General features: G+C 40.7%; 2 protein-coding genes across 2 annotated transcripts in view; one reads left to right on the top strand and one right to left on the bottom strand.

Annotated features, from left to right (window-relative positions):
• Positions 1–2,993: 2,993 nt before the first annotated feature.
• On the bottom strand, positions 2,994–13,424 carry psmd7 (proteasome 26S subunit, non-ATPase 7). Its single transcript, XM_078210652.1, has 7 exons — positions 13,159–13,424; positions 9,106–9,197; positions 7,621–7,713; positions 6,720–6,817; positions 5,768–5,848; positions 4,596–4,687; positions 2,994–3,614 (listed from the first exon to the last, which is right to left on the bottom strand). The coding sequence occupies exons 1-7, from the start codon at positions 13,416–13,418 to the stop codon at positions 3,188–3,190; spliced, it is 1,143 nt and encodes a 380-aa protein (XP_078066778.1). The 5' UTR covers positions 13,419–13,424; the 3' UTR covers positions 2,994–3,187.
• Positions 13,425–13,457: 33 nt separating this feature from the next.
• Positions 13,458–20,184, top strand: part of dhx38 (DEAH (Asp-Glu-Ala-His) box polypeptide 38) — a 105,273-nt gene continuing 98,546 nt past the window's right edge. Inside the window, exons 1-2 of the mRNA XM_078210651.1 lie at positions 13,458–13,594; positions 15,561–15,933. Coding sequence (XP_078066777.1) covers positions 15,626–15,933 — 308 coding nt within the window. The 5' untranslated portion in view covers positions 13,458–13,594; positions 15,561–15,625. The remainder of the gene's footprint in view (positions 13,595–15,560; positions 15,934–20,184) is intronic.

The raw sequence follows: 20,184 nt of genomic DNA, 5'->3' as shown, positions 1-20,184 counted from the left end.
TCTTGAACTTGTTTTGGCACATTGTCTTTTAAGGTGTCTTCATCTTTGCCTGACATCTGGTCGACTTTTTTCCTGCAGATTTGAATGTTTTCTTTTCCTTACTAATTTTTGATGTGAAGGAAGTTTGCCACGTCCAGGCTGCTTTGCCAGTATGGCCCTTTCCCCCAACAATTCTTGCACTTGTTTTCCCTACTCCAGCATTCCCTTACTGAGTGTCTAACTTGTGCAGATCGGTGACATGCCTGTTGTTTTGCAGCCTTATTTTTAGTGATCTTCATTTTGCGGAACTTTTCCCAACTTGTATCTGTGAAACCTCTTTTGCAGCCAGCTCCATTGACACTGCCACTGCCGATTTTCAGGTTAGTGTTCTTTCCACAAGCAGCTTTCTCCAAATAGCTTCATTCTGGAATGCACATACCAACCCAATGTGCATACCAACCTATTATGAAGATTACCATCAAGCATCGCACCAAATTTGTAATTTTTAGCTAGCTTTCATAAGATTACCACGAACTGTGAAATTCTTTCACCTTTCTCACCGCCTTCAGAGGGAAAGGAGAAGAAAGATGACACTTTTCTTTGTATGAATTCCAAGTCTCACAAATACATTCATGGGGCTATCTTTCCCAGCCTTTTTTGGTTATTGGTTCCCAGGTTTTATCCTTTCTTCAGTCCCCCTCCACCCCCCTTCCTTGCACAATGCAAGAGAGTACCTTAGCTAACAATGCCAGAGTTTCCCTTTGCCTGGAACTTGTCCTTTTTTCTGAGCCATAGCTTCACTTGAAGATTTCACAGACTGTGTTTCTATGAGTCTCCGTTCCCACAGCCTTTTCACTTCACCACTTGCATGGTTTCCGCAGCTTGGAAATTACCCACTTTACTGAACAGTTAACCTTTGTTTCTTGCTTACTCATAGTTTGCTTTCTAAACCTATCTGTATTTAAAATTATGAAAGGTTTTGATTGGGTGAACAGATACAATGTTTACTCTTGTAGGATCGAGCACAACTAGAGGTCATCAATGTCCAATTGTCACCAGAAATTCTTTAGGGAATTCAAGAGTGGTAAAACCGTAGTGCTTGTGGTCAAATAGTATGGATGTATTTAAGGGGAAGCATACAAGGGATCCATAGAGCATTACAATGGTAGATTAAGAGGAAAAATGTGAGGAAGTGCAAGTGAAGCATGGACTGATTGGATATACAGCATGGAAAGTGGCCAGTTAACCCAATGTAATTCTGTATAGTTACATGGCTGCAGCTTGTTGGGTTGTTATTGGTCAGGATGGAGCAGGAGAATAAAAGGAATGCGTTTTGAACTACAATTCAGCCAGGAAAGAGTTTTTCTGTACATAGCAATAATGTAGCAGCCATTTATGGCTCCTGATTTTACTCCTACCCTGTAAAGTTTATTTATTAGTCACATGTAAGGCTTCCATTAACACTGCAATGAAGTTACGGTGAAATTCCCTTGTGGTAGCTCAGGAACATAAAGGGCACAGGAAGTACCCATTTGTAATACAAACTGTTTATTTAAGCACGAGATGTGCTGCACTGTAATTACCCATCTGGACAAAATGCATTAAATCTATACGAGTTTCATGCACTGAAGTGTCCATAAAGACCTACACAGTGAGTTAGTCATCCACTATGGAATGACTAACTCAATAAAGCAATAAAGATTACACTTCAGGAACTTTCAAGCGGTTATTGGATAAGCACATGGAGCACACTAAAATGATAGGGAGTGGGATAGCTTGATCTTGGTTTCGGAAAAGGTTCGGCAAAATGCTTCTCTGGGGAGTCAAGTTGCTTTATGGAGAATTTAAGCTATATTTCGCTTTGCATCTACACTTCAGCAGTAGAAGGAATCAGGGATTTGGGGGAATAAATAAAATTTACATCTGCTGCTATAACCAATTTACTTTTTCCATAATGGAAGGATTTTTGAAATCATATTTTTATCTTAATATTCTAATACAGCATTAGTTTAATCAAAGTATTATATACTCTTTACTGAAATGCACAACATTCTTTGAATTTCCAGCAAGTCATTTCATTTTAGTTTCAATAGTATTTCAGTTGCTATTTTGAATTTAATTAAGGAGATCCCTTTGTAACTATCCCTGTACAGATTGATAACTTTATGATCCGAATTCTCATTGACTAACTTAAGGGATTCGCACGACAAGGTTTCAAGTTCTAAAATTTTTACTGTAACAAACAACTAAAATCAACATTGACTAAACATTACTTAGTAGGCAAATAATTCCAATATTGCACAGTCAATGCCATTCCTTGATTGATGCACCCATGCAGTACTAAATGTCATCCATTGTCAGTTTTCTTATTGTATTAAAGTTTTCATTTGGAAAATAATTTTCCGCAAAATAATAGAATTCAGTGTTAAGGAATAGACACTTTTATCACCAAAGTCAGCAACATACATTCCCAAGTTAGTTATAGGAATGATAGATATGGTGTGGATATTTTTCAATCATAGATTGCCTGTGAAATTTTCCACTTTTTCAGCAACTGTGCTTAATGAAGTTGCTAACTTGTTCCAATTTGTGGTCAGTTTTGTGATTAGATCCACGTCAACTGATAGTTAATGCAAAGACTACCTAAAGATCAATTCTTTCCAGCAGATTGCAAATACAGCTTTTTTCCCCTTCAGCCGATTAGTCTTGGGCTGGCTGCAAAGTTGAAAAGCCAGTGTACTAACAAGCAGTGCCAACTCTCATTCTGGCTCTTGTTTTATTCACTCACTCAGCCAATCAAATTAAAAGTGAAATCCATTCATTCTCCAGAGGAAGCCAGAGTGCAAATCTCCAATTGTTTGGGTTTCAGATTAAAGTTTATCAATTTTTATAACATACCTCCACTGTGCTGCTGCCAGGACATATTCATAATACAGAAAATAAAGCGTGGGTTATATTTGGAAGCAGATGGTATTCGTTATTCTCAGTACCTTAAATGAACAGACTTAGAACAGTATTAGTAAAGCAATATTTATGATGTTTCAAGATTGAACATGTACATTGTACAGATACAGAAAACTGTCCCATGCAAACACAATGGCTGTAAATTTTGGCCCTTTTATTAGAGAAAGCCGAAGTATTAACAATCCCACTCGATGCCGAGTGTTCAAGTTGAAGTTCTATTTTTTTTTAAAAAGCACTACACGATTTATTTTCTGTCTTTCTTCTCTTCCTTCTTAGATTCAGATTTTTCTTTGTCATCTTTCTTCTCCTTCTTTCCCTCCTCTTTTTCTTGCCCTTCCTTCTTTTCTGCATCTCTGTTGGCAATTTTATTATTGATTAAGTTGTGTAGAGCAACTACTGATCGAATAAGTGATGCAAGATACACCACCAACATCTGATCATTCGTCTTCAGGTAAAAGGCTTTCACAAACTCCTGCAGATTAACGTCGGGCAGTAGGTTGAAGACATCCTGTAGCTGGTAGATGATTTGATGATTGATGGGCAACTTTCCTGTGGCCACTTTCTCCAAGTAATTCCTTATCTCTAAAATTTTTGAGTTCAGTCCTTTGAGACCATGCACTTGGTTTGTGATTCGCTGCGACAGTGTGCCCACTGTAGTGTCCTTAATATCTCTGCAATGGGGACACAAGTATAGAAACTGAAAATTACGACTTGCTAAGACCAGACTCTCGAACAAAGTCAGACAACTTAAAATTCATTCCTTTAAAGAATTCAAAGGCACACTTAGCGGAGGCAGGGTACAGGTTAAATCAACATCATATGATATGCTGTAGTGTCCGACATTGGTATCAAATGTCTTTAACAAAGTTTTAGCAGAACTCTGGAATCATGCTGAATCAAAAAAATTGCAATAATCCCATGCCATAACCTGTTGACAGTTCAATTCAATGGATGAACAGATTGTGTTGTACTGAATTCGCCAGGTTTACCAGGGATGGCGGGACTGATGTATGAGGAGAGATTGACTAGGTTAGGATTGTTTTCACTGGAGTTCAGACGAACGAGGGGGTATCTCATGGAGACTTTTAAAATTCTAACGGGACTAGACAGGATAGATGCAGGGAGGATATTCCCGATGGTGGGGAAAGTCCAGAACAAGGGGTCACAGTCTGAGGATTCAGGGTAGACCATTTAGGAAGGAGGTAAGGAGACATTTCTTCACCCAAAGAGTGGTGAGTCTGTGGAATTCATTCCCACAGGAAGTAGCTGATGCCAAAACATTGAATATATTCAAGAGGCAGCTGGATATAGCACTTTGGGCAAATGGGATCAAAAGTTATGGAGACAAAGCAGGATTAAGCTATAGAGTTGAACAATCGGCCATGATTGTAATGAATGGTGCAGCAGGCTTGTAGGGCCAAAATGGCCTCCTCCTGCTCCTATCTTCTATGTTTCTACGAATTATAGCTACAAAAGCCAGCCGAATTATCATTTCAGTCCAAACTGCAGATTAATTTACAGTCCAATTACAAAAGGATTTAATTACACCACCCCCCAAAAATCAAATATACTAACACAATCAAATAGCAGATGGAAAAAATTAACTAAACTTTGCCTGAGAATAAAGAATTGCTTCTACGTCACCAGCTTACCGTAGCAAGTGCTCCACCCCAACTTCTTCTGCTTCTTCTGCTCCGATTTCACTAGTCACATGTTCAAACGTTTTAGAGGTTGGAGTTCCATCCTGAAGAGACCATACAGTTGAGCTTAATATTATTCATTAAGAGCTGTTGTTTATTGTTGGGTTGGGCTTGTGAAGGTTTGAGTTGGAGACACTGACCGGCCTATAATTATTTTCCTTTATACTTTCTCCACTTTTCTTGCAAACACCTGGCAGACACCTCATGTCCTGCCTGAATACACAAGCCTAGATGGCAAATGTAGGAGGCTTTTTAACCATAAAAAGCATCAGAGCTAAATCTAATCATGCACCATCTCAACAATCACATGCCCTTGTTAACAATCAGCTTCTGGAACTGGCAATTATTGACTCCCTTTCCCTTCTTGGACACCAATTTGGAGGTATAGCTGAAAAACATTCCAACAACTGAATATTGCTCAGATAACCTTTGATCATCATCTGGGTGGCACAGTGGTTCACAATCCTGCCTCACAGTGCCAGGGACCAGGTTTCAATTCCAGCCTTGGGTGACTGTCTGCGTGGAGTTTGCACGTTCTTCCCATGTCTGCGTGGATTTCCTACCACAGTTCAAAGATGTGCATGTTGGGTGAATTGGCCATGTAAAATTACCCCTTTGTGTCAGTTGGATGGACTAGCCATGTTAACTGTGTAGGGTTATGGGAATAGGGTCTGGGTAACTGACCATGTCAGAGAGTCAGTGCAGACTTGATGGGCCGAATGGCTTCCTTCCGGGAGGGATTCTATGATTCTAGTAAGGGAAATGATGCTGTTCAATGCTACTTCCATTTCCCAATATGTGAAAGAATACCCCAAGTGATAAGGAGGGCAGAAGATGAAAGTGACTGAATAGAACAAGTTCACAACCGCCTCCTCATTAATATGGAAGAAAGTCACAGAGTTAATACCTTTGACCAACCAAAGGGCCAGTCTTTGAGCTTTTGAGTAGGATAGAGTTCCAAGTTCAGTTGTTAATGGAATTAATTTTAAATTTAACTTTGATCATTTTTAAACCTATTGGAAAAATATAAATCACAAATTTTGATGGGCTTCAGTGATTGAACAAAATAATTAACACTTCAGACATTGACAGATATGTTACAGAAATCATAATATGGCACTTACGTCATGAACTTCCTCTACTGAAATGTAAGCCTCTGTCGGCAGCCCCAGATCTTTTGGCTTGACGTCAATGATGACCAAAACCTTAAAAAAATTATAGTTTCATCTGAGTCCCAAGAAATTATTTATATTCCACTGAAGCAAAACATTGATAAAATAGATATTCTTTCTGTAACAATAGGAATCAAGCACATTGTAAAACATTGTAATGTAACATTAATTTATGGTGCAAAGCAACATTGATTCACGTCAGGTAATTATTGACTGTTATTTAAAAGTGCTGCAGCTGAAGAGGACGATAGGGAAGGATGATGTATTCTATTGCTGTTTTATCCTGGTAATTTCACGAAGGGGAAAGGAGAGCAAATAAACAATATTGTGTTTAAAGTACTTCAGTAAATGCAAACTTCCAAATGGCACCACCTTGGAAAAGAAAATTCTTCACCAATTCTTTACTCTGGTATTCTTTACCAATACATGTACAGCAAAGGCTGGCAGGTTTCATTTCATTTCAGACTGTCTTGAAACAAAAGCTTCTCCCACATCTTCTCTCCTAACACCCAACCAGATGGACAATATACGACATGCAAAAGAAAAATTGGGAGATGCTGCACAAGATCCTTTTTTAAAAAATATGAATCTGAAATGTCGCTAGATTTTTATTACACACACAATGAAAAGACGATTGGCAAAAGGCAATTATAAGTTGGGTCAAAATCTACTTAACTTTCAACAAAGAGATCGAAAGTCTTAAATTATACCCAGATGGGTCACCAACTAATGAAAATATGGAAGCCTGTATTCAGAACAAATACATTTAAACCGTTTAAATTACTTTACAATTATTTAGTGTGCCAAGCAAAATAAATGCTGGCGTAATGTCCATACCAAAACAGTGCAATTTACCATGAACTAATGGAAAGTAATTCAAAGGAGGAAAAGTCTAAAACCTTACAGAATTCGGACAGTATCGTTTCATCAGTTCATTGATGGCAATGTCATTTTTGTGCAACTTGGGTCCAGTGTGGTACCATCCAACGATCCTTTCCCTGGCTAAGACAGATACAAAATCATGCATTAAAATGCAATTCACTAATTGTTAGACAATCATTAGACCCATCACATTGATTATACAGCATTGCATTCAATCTATTCCTTCCAAAGCCTAACCCTGATATTTGTGAAAGTCAAGAGATGAAATTTATGTACCTCCATTACAAGCTTCAGTACTGAACATGACAGGCTGCAGACCGGATGTTTTTATACTATTCTTATATATTTTCCTGAAATAATTTCAGGTTTGAAACAGGAGAATCATGTTTAATGCTGATTTCATTTCTCATTTTAAATTTATTTTTTCTAATTTGACATCCAGTGTGCAGAAAAACAACCTGATCTGTGTCACTCAAACTGACCACAAAAGGAAATATACAGCTGTATTGCAGTTAGCATCTTCCATTTGTTGAAGCAAATTAGCAAATGCTCCATTCCCTCCCCCTTAGGGAGTAGGCTTCACCCACTCATCTCATCAAAGTATGAACATACAAAATAGGCAGAAGTAGGCCATTCGGTCCCTTGAGCCTACTCCGCCATTCAATAAGATCATGGCTGCTCTGTTTGTGTTGAGTTTCACATTCCTATCTACCCCCAATAACCTTTGGTTCTCTTGCCTAACAAGAATCTATCGACCTCTGCCTTAAAAATATTCACTGACCCGACTTCCACCGGCTGATCAGGAACTCAACATAGATTTAAGAAGCAATCCATTATAAAGCCACTCAGTTAAAATAAAACAGCGCCCAGCAGATACAATCTGAGCTTAACTTCAGCCTGAGATACTGCTGAAGGAATCTTACCATTCACTTTCTTAAACATCCCATACATATTTTCCAGGTAATCATGATCCAGAAACCAAACTGAATCATCTTTCTCATCTTCATCGAATGGAACTAACAAGGAAAAGAACATTCAAAAGGTAAAACGTTAGACATCTCTAATACTGTTTTAATTGTATTGTTCAGAGATTTCCTTTCCTTTTTAACAACAATAATTTTGAAAAGATAACCAGGTTTTACTTTTCAACCCAAAAATGAATTCAAATTACAAATGCTGATCATTTAAAATGTTCTCACTCATTATCAATGTTTATCAAAATTGATTTTGTTCAAAATGCAATAACTGGCCATGAAGGGCTTTTGCTCAGCCAACAGAATATTTACAGTTACGCTAGTGCCTTTGAAAAGGTTGCCTCATTTCTGTAAAATGTAATAATGGACATAATCCATAACTAAAGTACAGGAAAGAGATAGAGAATCTGGTGAACTGGTGTGACGATAATAATCTCTCGCTCAATGTCAACAAAACAAAGGAGTCTCATTGACTTCAGGAAGCATAGTGGAGGACATCCCTCTGTCTACATCAATACGGACGAAGTGGAAATGGTCAAGAGCTTCAGGTTTCTAGGTGTCCAGATCACCGAAAAGCTGTCCTGGTCCCTCCATGCAGACACTATAGTTAAGAAAGCCCACCAACGCCTCTACTTTCTCAGGAGGCTAAGGAAATTTGGCATGTCTGCTACGACTCTCACCAACCTTTACAGATGCACCATAGAAAGCATTCTTTCTGGTTGTATTGCAACTTGGTATGGCTCCTGCTCTGTCCAAGATTGCAAAAAACTCCAACGGGTCGTGAACAAAGCCCAATGCATTACTCAAACCAGTCTCCCACCCATTGATTCTGTCTAAGCTTCCTGCTGCCTTGGAAAAGCAGCTAGTATAATCAAGGATCCATGCATCTCGGACAAAGTCTGAGGACAAGTACCAACCGACTCAAGAACAGCTTCTCCCCTGCTGCCTTCAGACTTTTGAATGGATCTAGCTTGCATTAAGTTGATCTTTCTCTACACTCTAGCTATGACTGTAACACTACATTCTGCACCTTCCTTCTTTATGTACGGTATGCTTTGTCTGTATAGCGCAAGAAACATGTATACTATGTGTGACAATAATAAATCAAATCAAATCGATGTTTTCTACTTAAAGAATGGAACAGATTACTGCTTTGCACATAACAATATGAACAGCCTAAAAAAAACATTTGCATTATTTGTTTTTCAAAACTGAGATTTATACTGGATTTATAGCATCCAGATTGACTATTTCACAGCAATAATTATTACTTAAAAATTTCATGGGACTAAACTTCCCATTTGGTCAGTCCTAAGTGGTAGATCTTCACTGGGGATTATGACAGACCATTTCATCTTATAAACAATTCATATTCAATAATTAATCATTGCTGATCAGTAATAACCAGGTTTACAGCTAATTTTTGGCTCTTACCTGCAAAACTGTTTGAAACATCAAGTATCTTCTTGTGCCAGGAACCCAGCAACACTCCAACTACTCGTTTTTGATTTCCAACTTTTCCTATTCTGAATATTAAAATGAGAAGTTATCACAATGAATAATTCAATAATTCCTTAAGAGAAGCAATGCAATGAGCTCCGTAAAAAAAAATAATTAAAAACTCCCACACAGCTTGGTATGGCTCCTGCTCTGCCCAAGACCACAAGAAACTACAACCCAATCCATCACACAAACCAGCCTCCCACCCATTGACTCTGTCTACGCTTCCCGCTGCCTCGGAGAAGCAGCCAGCATAATTAAGGACCCCCACGCACCCCGGACATTCTCTCTTCCACCTCCTTCCTTCAAGGAAAAGATACAAAAGTCTGAGGTCATGTACCAACCGACTCAAGAACAGCTGATGTCATCAGACTTTTTGAAAGGACCTACCTCACATTAAGTTGATCTTTCTCTACACCCTAGCAATGACTGTAACACTACATTTTGCACCCTCTCCTTTCGTTCTTAATGAACAGTATGCTTTGTCTGTGTAGCGTGCAAGAAACAATACTTTTCACTGCAATCTAATACATGTGACAATAATAAATCAAATCAAGATGTTCCAAAGAAAGTCCTTCAAAAAATATTTTCCTTCCTCAAGCGTGAACGTCTTTTTTCTTTAATATAATGAAAATATTAACTATAATGCCAAGGGCAGTGACACATACACTTTAGCATAAGGGGGTGGCAAAGATGATAGTAATAATTTTAAAGAAGTCAGAATTAGTCCTTTAAAAAGAATCAGCACTTGGTAAGTCCGATTTGTTAAAATAATATTTTTATTTAGATCTGTAATACACTAGCAATTATGTCGAGCCACTTTACCTTAACTGATAAGCACATGTCCACTGATATTCTGGGCACTATTGAACTTGCTGCTATTTATGTCACTATCCCCCCACTCCCTGCCATATGCATTTTCAACAAAGGAACATATCTGCTTTTCATTGTGCAAGTCAAAAGCATTTTAAGTCTGTTGCCCCCATCATAAATTACAGCAACAACTCTCAGCTTGGCTATGTTGGCAGTATTCACCCCTCCAAGTCAGAAAGTTATAAATTCCAGTTCCACTCTGAGACTTTAATTTCAACAATGCAGTGTTCCACCTGAGACACTACCTTTCACACCAGACGCTAAATCAAAGCTTAGACTACATATTCAGTTGGACATAAAAAAAAGTCTCAAGTGTTATTCCAAGAGTTAGGAGTTCTCCTGGTTTCCATTAATCAGCACCACCTAAAACGGCCTATTCAGTAAATCATCTCATTTACTGTCGGTGCAACAAATTGATATTTTACCTAAAATTCCAGGTTCGGTTCACCGCCCAAAGCTTTGGCATGTACATTACTTCAGTTGAAATTGTGTATAAAAATGAACAGTTGTTGAAAAAGAATGAAAAATGGCAATACATTCTTCATATTTATGGCTAATATGATTAATATTTAAAAATGTAAGGGAAATGTCTAGATACAAAAATGTGGTTGGGAAAAATAACAATCAAAGGAATAAACATTTTCTGTTTCTCGTGTGCAATCTTTCTAGTCTGCGGTTCACCAAGATGCTTAACACTTGGGCGGTACATCATGAAATCATAGAAACCCTACAGTACAGAAAGAGGCCATTCGGCCCACCGAGTCTGCACCGACCACAATCCCACCCAGGCCCTACCTCCATATCCCTACATATTTACCCACTAATCCTTCTAACCTATGCATCTCAGGACACTAAGGGCAATTTTTTTTTATAGCATGGCCAATCAACCTAACCCGCACATCTTTGGACAGTGGGAGGAAACCGGAGCACCCGGAGGAAACCCACGCAGACACGAGGAGAATGTGCAAACTCCACACAGACAGTGACCCAAGCCGGGAATCGAACCCAGGTTGCTGGAGCTGTGAAGCAGCAGTGCTAACCACTGTGCTACCATGCCGCCCCTCAGCTAAACATTTAGCCAAGTTAGCATTTATGATGAGATTTGTTTTTGGCTTGGGGGTAACATAATGAGTTACTTATTGAAAACGGGCGTATGTCAAAACCACCATCCCTCTGGAAACACAAGTGTCTCCCTCACATTCCAACAACGGAAATGTGTGGGGAATGAATCAAAAATGTTTTTCACATGAATTGAAGGACAAATGATGGTGATTTTTTCAATTTTCCTAATCCATGGTAAAATAGTGAATTAATTTATACATTGTAATGATGCTTATTTTCTGATTTTGATCATTAATATTACTCTGAATCAGATCAATTTTCATTAGCAGAAAGGGGAATTGATGGTGATCTTGAACTTAGAAATTTCAATACAATGCTAAATTAGTGAATATAGTGTTTAGAGTGTGTAGTAGTATATGCACACACAATTTGAAGATACAGTATGATAAATTAGCATTTGTATAGAAAATAGATAAAATTGAACGTTATGAAAATTGGTATTTGTCTCAGATAAAACAAACTCGCATAATGCAAAAAGCTGGGTTTTAAATTCATGTTTTACTTGCTGTTTACTCATGTGACAGCATTGGAATACACAGTGGATGAATTTCTGACACAAAATAGACCAAAAAAACACAGGCTATCAACCAACACAATGTCTAATTTTGCACACATCACATTAAACAGCAGAGATTATTAGGATTTCATGCTGCTTAGAAGTAACACAAGTTTATTTATGGCTCAATTTCAACATATTTTTGAGGGTTTAATTTTAAGTTTTAAAATGTAAGGAAAATAAGTAGACTAAAAAAGTCAAGTGGAGAAAATCCAATTTCATTTTGAACATGCAAAAACTGAGGAAATCTCAAGCAAAGGAGTTAAAAAACACAGACAAGCTGAATGCAAACACCACGTTCAGGATACTCTCCATTAGACTCTCACTTAATCTGTTCCAACCAACTAGTCTATGCTAGTTTTTATGCTCCACAAAGCTTCCATGCACACACACTTTATCTAACCATATCAGCATCTCCCTCAAATGCATACACTATTCACCTCAACAACTCCATGTTCAAAGGTGTAGATTCTGAGTCTCTTTAGCATTTAAAATTAATTCTGTAATTATCACCAGTCACAAAAACACAGTGGCACAAATATATACTTAGTTGCAGATTCTCAACAAAATGACAAGTATCTGGAAATGTGATAAGCTAAATAGAGGGGAACTATTTCCTCTGGCGTGGAGGAGTTTAGAACAAGGCATCACAACCTTGAAAAATTAGAGCTATGCCACTCAGCAGTAATGGGAGGAAGCTCTCCTTCACACAAAATGTCATGGAAATCTGGAACTCGCTCTCCCAAAAAGCGACTGCCTCAATGGAGACTGCATCAATTGAAAATTTCAAAACTGCGGTTGATAGGTTACCAGTTATGGGTTTACAAGGTGGATAGATGGAGTCAAGTTACAGATGCAATCGGATGCCACAGACCAAGCTAGAGGGTCTGAACAAGCTCATCTCCGTTTCCTCTGTTTCAAAGTAGTACCTGATGATGATTTCTAACCCTTTTTCAAAAAGGAAAAGACTACCTTTATTACACATTTCTCCAGTTCCTGCTAAAAGATCTCAATGTACAGGCTAAGGTTTAATTTGCAGCTTTTAAAAATTTAAATATCAGGGTAATGAATTCTACTTTCTTCCTGGCACCTAGTCAACTGTAACCGATATTGACAGCTGAATAAATCATATAAAAGTTAAATCTAGTCGGCAGCATCAATTTTAATTGATTAGTTTGTAAAGGGGGGGGGGGGGGGATCGAGGCTGAGAGATGGTAAATTCAGATGGAAACTGTGAGGAGGTGACAGTTGGGATCAGTGTTAGAGAAGGAGCTGCTGCTGCTGCTGGTGACTCAGCAGCAGTGGCGGCGGCTGTAACTCCAGCCAGTCACTGTGTGTGAGTGTTGGAGGGGAGGCCACAGGCCCTGCCTTCCAGCGGCCTCAAGCCAGCCCCAGACACACATCGAACCCCAACCCGGGTCTCCCCTTTTTTTAACCTGTTAAAATGATCCACGACGCTCAGCAGCACCAGCGGGTGAACCACCACCTTCTCCACCACAGGATCCGGCATTATCTCCGAGTCGCCGCGGCCGCCAGAGAAAGACAGGACAGTGGGGGGGGGGAAAGGGGGAGTGGAAACACACATACACACACCGGAAACGGTTCGAACGCCCCCGCGACGTCGTTTCCGACCCACCTCCCGGCAACCGCCGCGGCGTCGGAAGTGACGTCGGCCACCAGCGACAACGGCGGCCATGTTGGTGAGGGCAACGAGGCCGAATGGCTGAAGCAGGGTTGTGAGCCGAGGCTGTTGGACAGCGGCAGCGCCGGGCTGGGGAGGACAGCCGGTGTTGTTTTATTTGAATTCAGCGTTGGCGTGAGAGGGCGCAGCAGGTGCTGCTATTTGTGAGGGAGCATTAACTTCACAGACAGGTAATGGGGGCTGTGTCACTATGAGAAAGAATGGATTAGAGGGGGAGGGGGGGGTTGTTAAAATGGTCACGCTCGCTGTTTAAACACACACACAGTTACTCATCCTCAATCACTTTCCCTCCAAGCAGCAGCTTCACAAGCAGCAAGTGCGGTCTGATCCTGAACTGCGCCGTGTTTACTGAGCTGAGCTGCCTGTCACCTCTGCAGAAACTAGAAGCGGGAGAAGGCCATTCGGCCCTTCGAGCCTGCTCCGCAATTCATTATCATCATGGCTGATCATCAAATTCAATATCCTGATCCGCCCCCTTCCCCATATCCCTTGATCCCTTTAGCCCCAAGAACTATATCTAATTTGATCTTGAAATGAGACCACTTTGTGTGGTGGTGAATTCCACACATTCACCATCCCCTGGGTGAAGAAATTCCTCCTCGCCTCAGTTCTAAAAGGTTTACCTCTTATCCTCAAACTATGACCCCGAGTTCTGGACTCCCCCACCATCGGGAACATTCTTTCTGAATCTAACCCTGTTATAATTTTATAAGTTTCTAAGAGATCCCCTCTCACTCTTCCAAACTCCAGTGAATATAATCCTAACTGACTTAGCCTCTCCTCATATGACAGATCTTCCAAATCTTTGCGCCCATTTTTCCTGGAACTCAATAATTGAATCTCTCCAATCAGATTTCTGCCCCTGCCACAGTGCCGGAGCGGCTGTGACAGAGATGCGCTTTCCCTCCTCGCCATTCTTGACAAGCCTGCAGCTTTTGACATCATTGTTCACATCATCTTCTTCCAACCCCTCTTCACTGTTGTCCAGCTGGGTGGCACTGCTTTCACCTGGTTCCACTTCTATCAGTCTAATTGTAACTAGAGCACCACCAGCAATAGCTTCTCTTTCCACCTCTGCACTCTTAGCTCTGGTGCCCCCCCCCCAAGGATCTGTGTGTGGTCCCCTTTTATTTCTGTACATGTTGTCCCTCAGTGACAGCTTCCACATGTGTGCTGACGACATCCAGCATATCTCAGCCTCTCCGCGTGCGTCCAAATGATCTGACTGCCTGTCCAACAGAAACCTACTCCAGCTGAATACTGAGAAGATTGAAGCAATTGTCTATTCCCTTGCCATTCACTGCATTCCTGTCAACTGTCTAGAGCGGAGACTGACAGTTCATAAGGTTGCTGGATCCCTGGTGCTGTGAGGCAGCAGTGCTAACTACCCACCCCGAGATGAGCTTCTGACCATGTATCCACACCATCACCAAGGCTGCCTTTTGACATCATACTAAATACTTGGGTGTTGTTTAACAAACATATCCATTCTTAACTGCTAAAATGACTTTTCAGGGTCACAAATTTAGCATCAGTTCATAGATAAAATTTATTTCCTCCCCATGCCGCCTTATTTAAAGATTAGTTGGATTTTATGCGTGCATGAAGTGTGAGCACAGTTGAATAAAAGAGAGTTATGTTGGTCTTGCATGTGAATTAAATCACAGTTTACTGTCAATGGTGTAATGCTTTATATATTTTAAACACACTCTGAAAAATCAGGTAAAAATAACTAGGTGACAAATCATTATGGTTACTATCTTTAATACTTCAGTGTAGAAAACTAATCATAGAATCCCTACCGTGCAGGAGGCCATTTGACCCAGGCCCTATCTCCGTAACCCATATTTACCTCGCTAATCTCACTAACGTACGCATCTTAGGATACAAAGGGCCAATTTAGCATGGCCGAGCCACCTAACCTGCACATCTTTGGACTGTGGGAGGAAACCGGAGCACCCGGAGGAAACCCACGCATGGGGAGAACGTGTGAACTCTGGGTCCCTGGTGCTGTGAGGCAGCAGTGCTAATCACTGTGCTGCCCAAATAATTGTCCAGTCGAATAAGAATAAAGGCTTGAGCTAATTCAGTGTCTAGATTTGCATTAATAATGTTCTTTGCTTGTCCTGTTTTTAGGAGCATTTACTTAAAAACTTTCAAAACCAGACTGGTGTGGTCATTACCTGCTGCAGCTATTGAGCATGAATGATGATGACTCCATTCACCGGCTGGAGGGCAGTGACCCTGGCAATCAGACTGGGGGATTAATAATAAAAAAGAAGAGTGCCACAGATGACCAGCATATCTTTCGTGCGCCAGCACCAAAGACCTCACTGCTAGGGCTTGATAAATTGGCAGCCCAGAAAAGAAAAGAGCGGGAAGAGAAAGAAGAAGAAGAAAAAAAGAAATCAAAGGTGTCATCGTATAAAGATTGGGAGGAAGGAAAGGAAGACTTGGGTCCTGATGAGGAAAGTGGCGACAAAGTAGGCAGAGGTGGGAAAAAAGAGAGGTATGGCACTGCAGTTACAATTTATGTTAATTTAATGTTTGCCCTGTTATTTCCTGCGTTGTTTATCCAAAACTTATTTCCAAGCATCCGTCCTTTCAAAAAGAGGGGGAGGATGATGAATATCACTCTTCTTAGTTGTTTAGTCAATTCTTTTCAGCCATGATGCACATCGTACCTAGGATGATAAAAGGTGTCTCCATGCACAAAATCATGATTTAGCTCGAAGGCACCTCGACATGTATATTAACAGCCCTTTGAAGGTTGGCAGGGGTCAGGCGGGTTGTTATAGTATGTGACCTACTGCATTGTTCCTGATGTTGGGAGCCATGACATGTCGGTAAAATTCTGACTCCGTCTACCCTTTTTGTAAATCTTACCACTCTGGTCGAACCACTGTTCCTGTGCAATGTGGGTAATATTAAATCGCTGAAGAATTATATTTTAGGCTGGTTTGCATAATATTTGCACCCATTCTAATAATAATCTGCTTTCCTATTTTTGCTACCAAAGTGGATGACCTCACATTTATCCACATTATACTGCATCTGTCATGCATATGCCCACCCACTCAGCCTGTCAAATCGCGCTGAAGCATCTCTGCATCCTCCTCACAGCTCGCCCACCCAACGAACTTTGTATCAGCTGCAAATCTGGAGATAATACATTTAGTTCCCTCGTCCATATCAATATATAATATGAACAATTGGGGTCCTAACACAGATCCCTGCGATACCCCACTAGTCATTGTTTGTCAATCGGAAAAAGACCCATTTATTCCAACTCTTTGCTTCCTGTCTGCTAACCAGCTTTCTATCCATGTCAAGACACCATCTGCAATCCCATGTGCTTTAACTTTACATAGTAATCTGCTATATGAGACATTGTTGAAAGCCTTCTGAATGTCTAAATAAACCACATCCACCGGTTCTCCCTGGTCAACTCTACTAGTTACATCCTCAAAGAATTCCAGTAGATTTGTCAAGCATGATTTCCCTTTCCTAAATCTATGCTGACTTTGTGTGATTATACCACTGCTTTCCAAATGCTGTGCTATGAAATCCTTGATAATAGACTCTAACAACCTCTCTACTTCTGACGTTAGGCTATAGACACTGATCTATAGTTCCCTGTTTTCACGCTGCCTCCTTTTTGAATAGTGGGCTTACATTAGCTACCCTCCAATCGCTAGGAACAATTCCAGAGTCCAAAGATTTTTGGAAAATGACCACCAATGGATCTGCTATTTCCAGGGCCACTTCCTTAAGTACTTTGGGACAAAGATTATCAGGCCCAGGAGATTTATCCGCCTTCAATCCCATTAGTTTCCCCAGAACCATTTTTCTACTAATGCTGATTTCCTTCAACTCCTCACTAAAACTTGTTTCTCTCAGAACTTCTGATGCATTATTCATGTCTTCCTTTGTGAAGACAGAAACAAAGTACAAATTTAATTCCTCAGCCATTTCCTTGTTCCCCGCTATGAATTCTCTGTTTCTGACTGTAAGGGGCCAACATTCATTTTTGTCAATCTTTTTCTCTTTACATGGCCATAGAAATTTTTAGTCAGTTTTTATGTTCCCCAATGACTTACTTTCATACGGTATTTTCCCATTCTTAATCAATTCCTTGGTCCGCCTTTGTTGAATTTGAAACTGCTCCCAGTCCTCTGGTCCATTGCTTTTTCTTGCCAGTTTGTATGCTTCGTCTTTGGATCTAATACTATCTCTAATTTCCCTTGTAAGCCATGGTTAGGCCACAGTTCCCTTTCCACTCTTGTGTCAAATAGGAATAAACAACTTTAGTAGTTCACCTATTCGTTCCTTGAAAGCCTGCCATTGCCTGTTCACTGTCCTTCCTTTCTGTAATGTTTCCCAGTCCATCATAGACAACTCATGTCTCATACTATCATAGTCACCTTTATTGAGATTCAGGACCCTGGTCTCAGAATCAACTACCTCACTATCCACCTTTATAAAGAATTCTATCATATTATGGTCACTCATCCCCAAAGGTTCTCTCACAACTAGATGCACAAAATCCTTTCTCTTTGCACAATACCCAGTCCAAAATGACCTGTTCGCTTGTTGGTTCCTCAGTTTATTAGTCCAGAAAACCATCTCGTATACACTCCAGAAATTCCTCCTCTATTGCACTGTGGCTAATTTGACTCACCCAATCTATGCGCAGATTAAAGTCACCCGTAATCACAGATGTTCATTTATCACGTGCAGCTCTGATTTCCTATCTCATGTTATTCCCAACATTACCACTACAGTTTGGTGGTTTGCATATCATCCCCGCGAATGTTTTTTGCCCCTTGGTGTTTCTTAACTCGGCCTGTATAGATGCCACGTCACCTGTGCTAATATATTTCCTAAATATTGTATCACTGTCTTCTTTAATCAACAATGTAACTCCACCACTTTTTCCTTTCTGTCTGTCCTTCCTAAACACTGAATAGCCCTCAATGTTTAGTTCCTATCCTTGTTCACCTTGGAGCCACGTCTCCGTAATCCCAACTTTACATCTATCTGCGCAACTAATTCATCCGTTTTATTTCGAATGTCCCGAGCGTTCAGGTACAAAACCTTAAGGTTAGTCCTTTTAAAGTTTCTTGTCCCGTTCCACCTCTTTTACAGCGCTCTTATCTGATTCTGGCCCTTGATTCCTCTGCCTATCACTTTTCTTATTCTCCTTGCCGTCTTTTTCTCTTGTTCTTGATTCACTCTGCTCTGAATCCTTGCATAGATTCCCATCCCCCTGCCACATTAGTTCAAACCCTCCCCAGCCAGCTACTCTAGCAAGTACCCCCCCCCCCCCCCCCCCCCGGGACTGACAACCCGTCCAGTTTGTACAGGTCCCACCTCCCAAAGAACTGGTCCCAATGCCCCAGGAATCTAACACCCTCCCCCTCACACCATCTTTTCAGCCACATATTCATTATATATCCTGCTGTTTCTATTCTGACTAGCACGTGCCACTGTAGTAATCCTGAGATAACCAACTTCGAGGTCCTACTTTTCAACTTGCTTCCGAGCTCCCTATATTCTGATTTTAGGACCTCATCCCTTTTTTTAACCTATGTCATTTGTACCAATGTGTACCACGACAACTGGCTATTCACCCTCCCCCTTCAGAATATCTTGCAGCCGCTCTGAGCCATCCTTGACTCTAGCACCAGAAAGGCAACATACAATCCTGAAGTCTCCTTTGCAGCCACAGAAACACCTAATCTATTCCCCTCACAATTGAATCCCCTGCAACTGTTGCATTTCTACGCCTCCTCCCCTGTGAAGCAGAGCCCACCATGGTGCTGTGAACTTTGCTGCTGTTATCCCCTGAGAGGCCATTCCCTTCAACAGTATTCAAAACAGCATGTCTGTTTTGCAGGGGAATAGCTACAGGAGATTTCTGCATTGCCTGCCTAGTAGTCCTCTTCCTCTATCCGGTGGTTACCAAATTCCCTTCCTGCCTGTGGAGTCTGAGTCTGCAGTGTGACCACCTCTCTATACGTGCTATCCACGATAGTCTCCGCCTCTCGGATGCTCCGCAGTGTCCTCAGATGCTGTTTCAGCTCCGAAACCCGGAGTTGCAGCTGGAGACACTTCCTGTACATATGCTGGTCCAGGAACTGGAAATGTTCCTGGTCTCCCACATGGAACAAGAATAGCAGACCACAGCTTGGAGCTCTCCTGCCATGTCTTACCCCTTTAAGTTAAATTGATCCTTTTAACATCAAACAATATCAACCAGAGCCCTCCTTCTCCACTCTTTGTTATTATAGAATATATTTCTTACAAAAAATGAAACACAGAATGATACCTTAATTATAACCAATAGTAGTAGTAAGTACCTACCCAACGGTATTCACCCAAACAGCAGTCTAGATTTCCTTATGAGATGTAAACTTGCATTCTGCTCTTTCTTACAGGCTTTTAACCACCTGGTTCTGCTCTTAGGTTCACTTTTTCTTTACTCCTTTATCTTTTTAGCTTTGTTCCCTAATTGTTATTTAGTTATTTAAGTTTCAGCTATTGACAGAAGGTCCCTAATATCAGTTACTCACCAACCAATCAGCTTACTGCCTTCCTGTGGAGTCCCTCTTGGGCTTTTCAAACTGACCGTGCATTTTGGCGGCAAGTCCCTCGGCAGGTCCCCGAGCCTCGCATTCCCTTTATCTTCCGCTCCCAGAAGTGTGTCCCTCAAGTCCAGTGTTCTGCGCTCCCTGAGAGCCCTGAGACACGCGCTCCC

This window comes from Mustelus asterias, chromosome 4 (assembly GCF_964213995.1).
Source record: "Mustelus asterias chromosome 4, sMusAst1.hap1.1, whole genome shotgun sequence".
NCBI lineage: Eukaryota > Metazoa > Chordata > Chondrichthyes > Carcharhiniformes > Triakidae > Mustelus > Mustelus asterias.
This window is presented reverse-complemented; position numbering and strand designations above follow the sequence as displayed.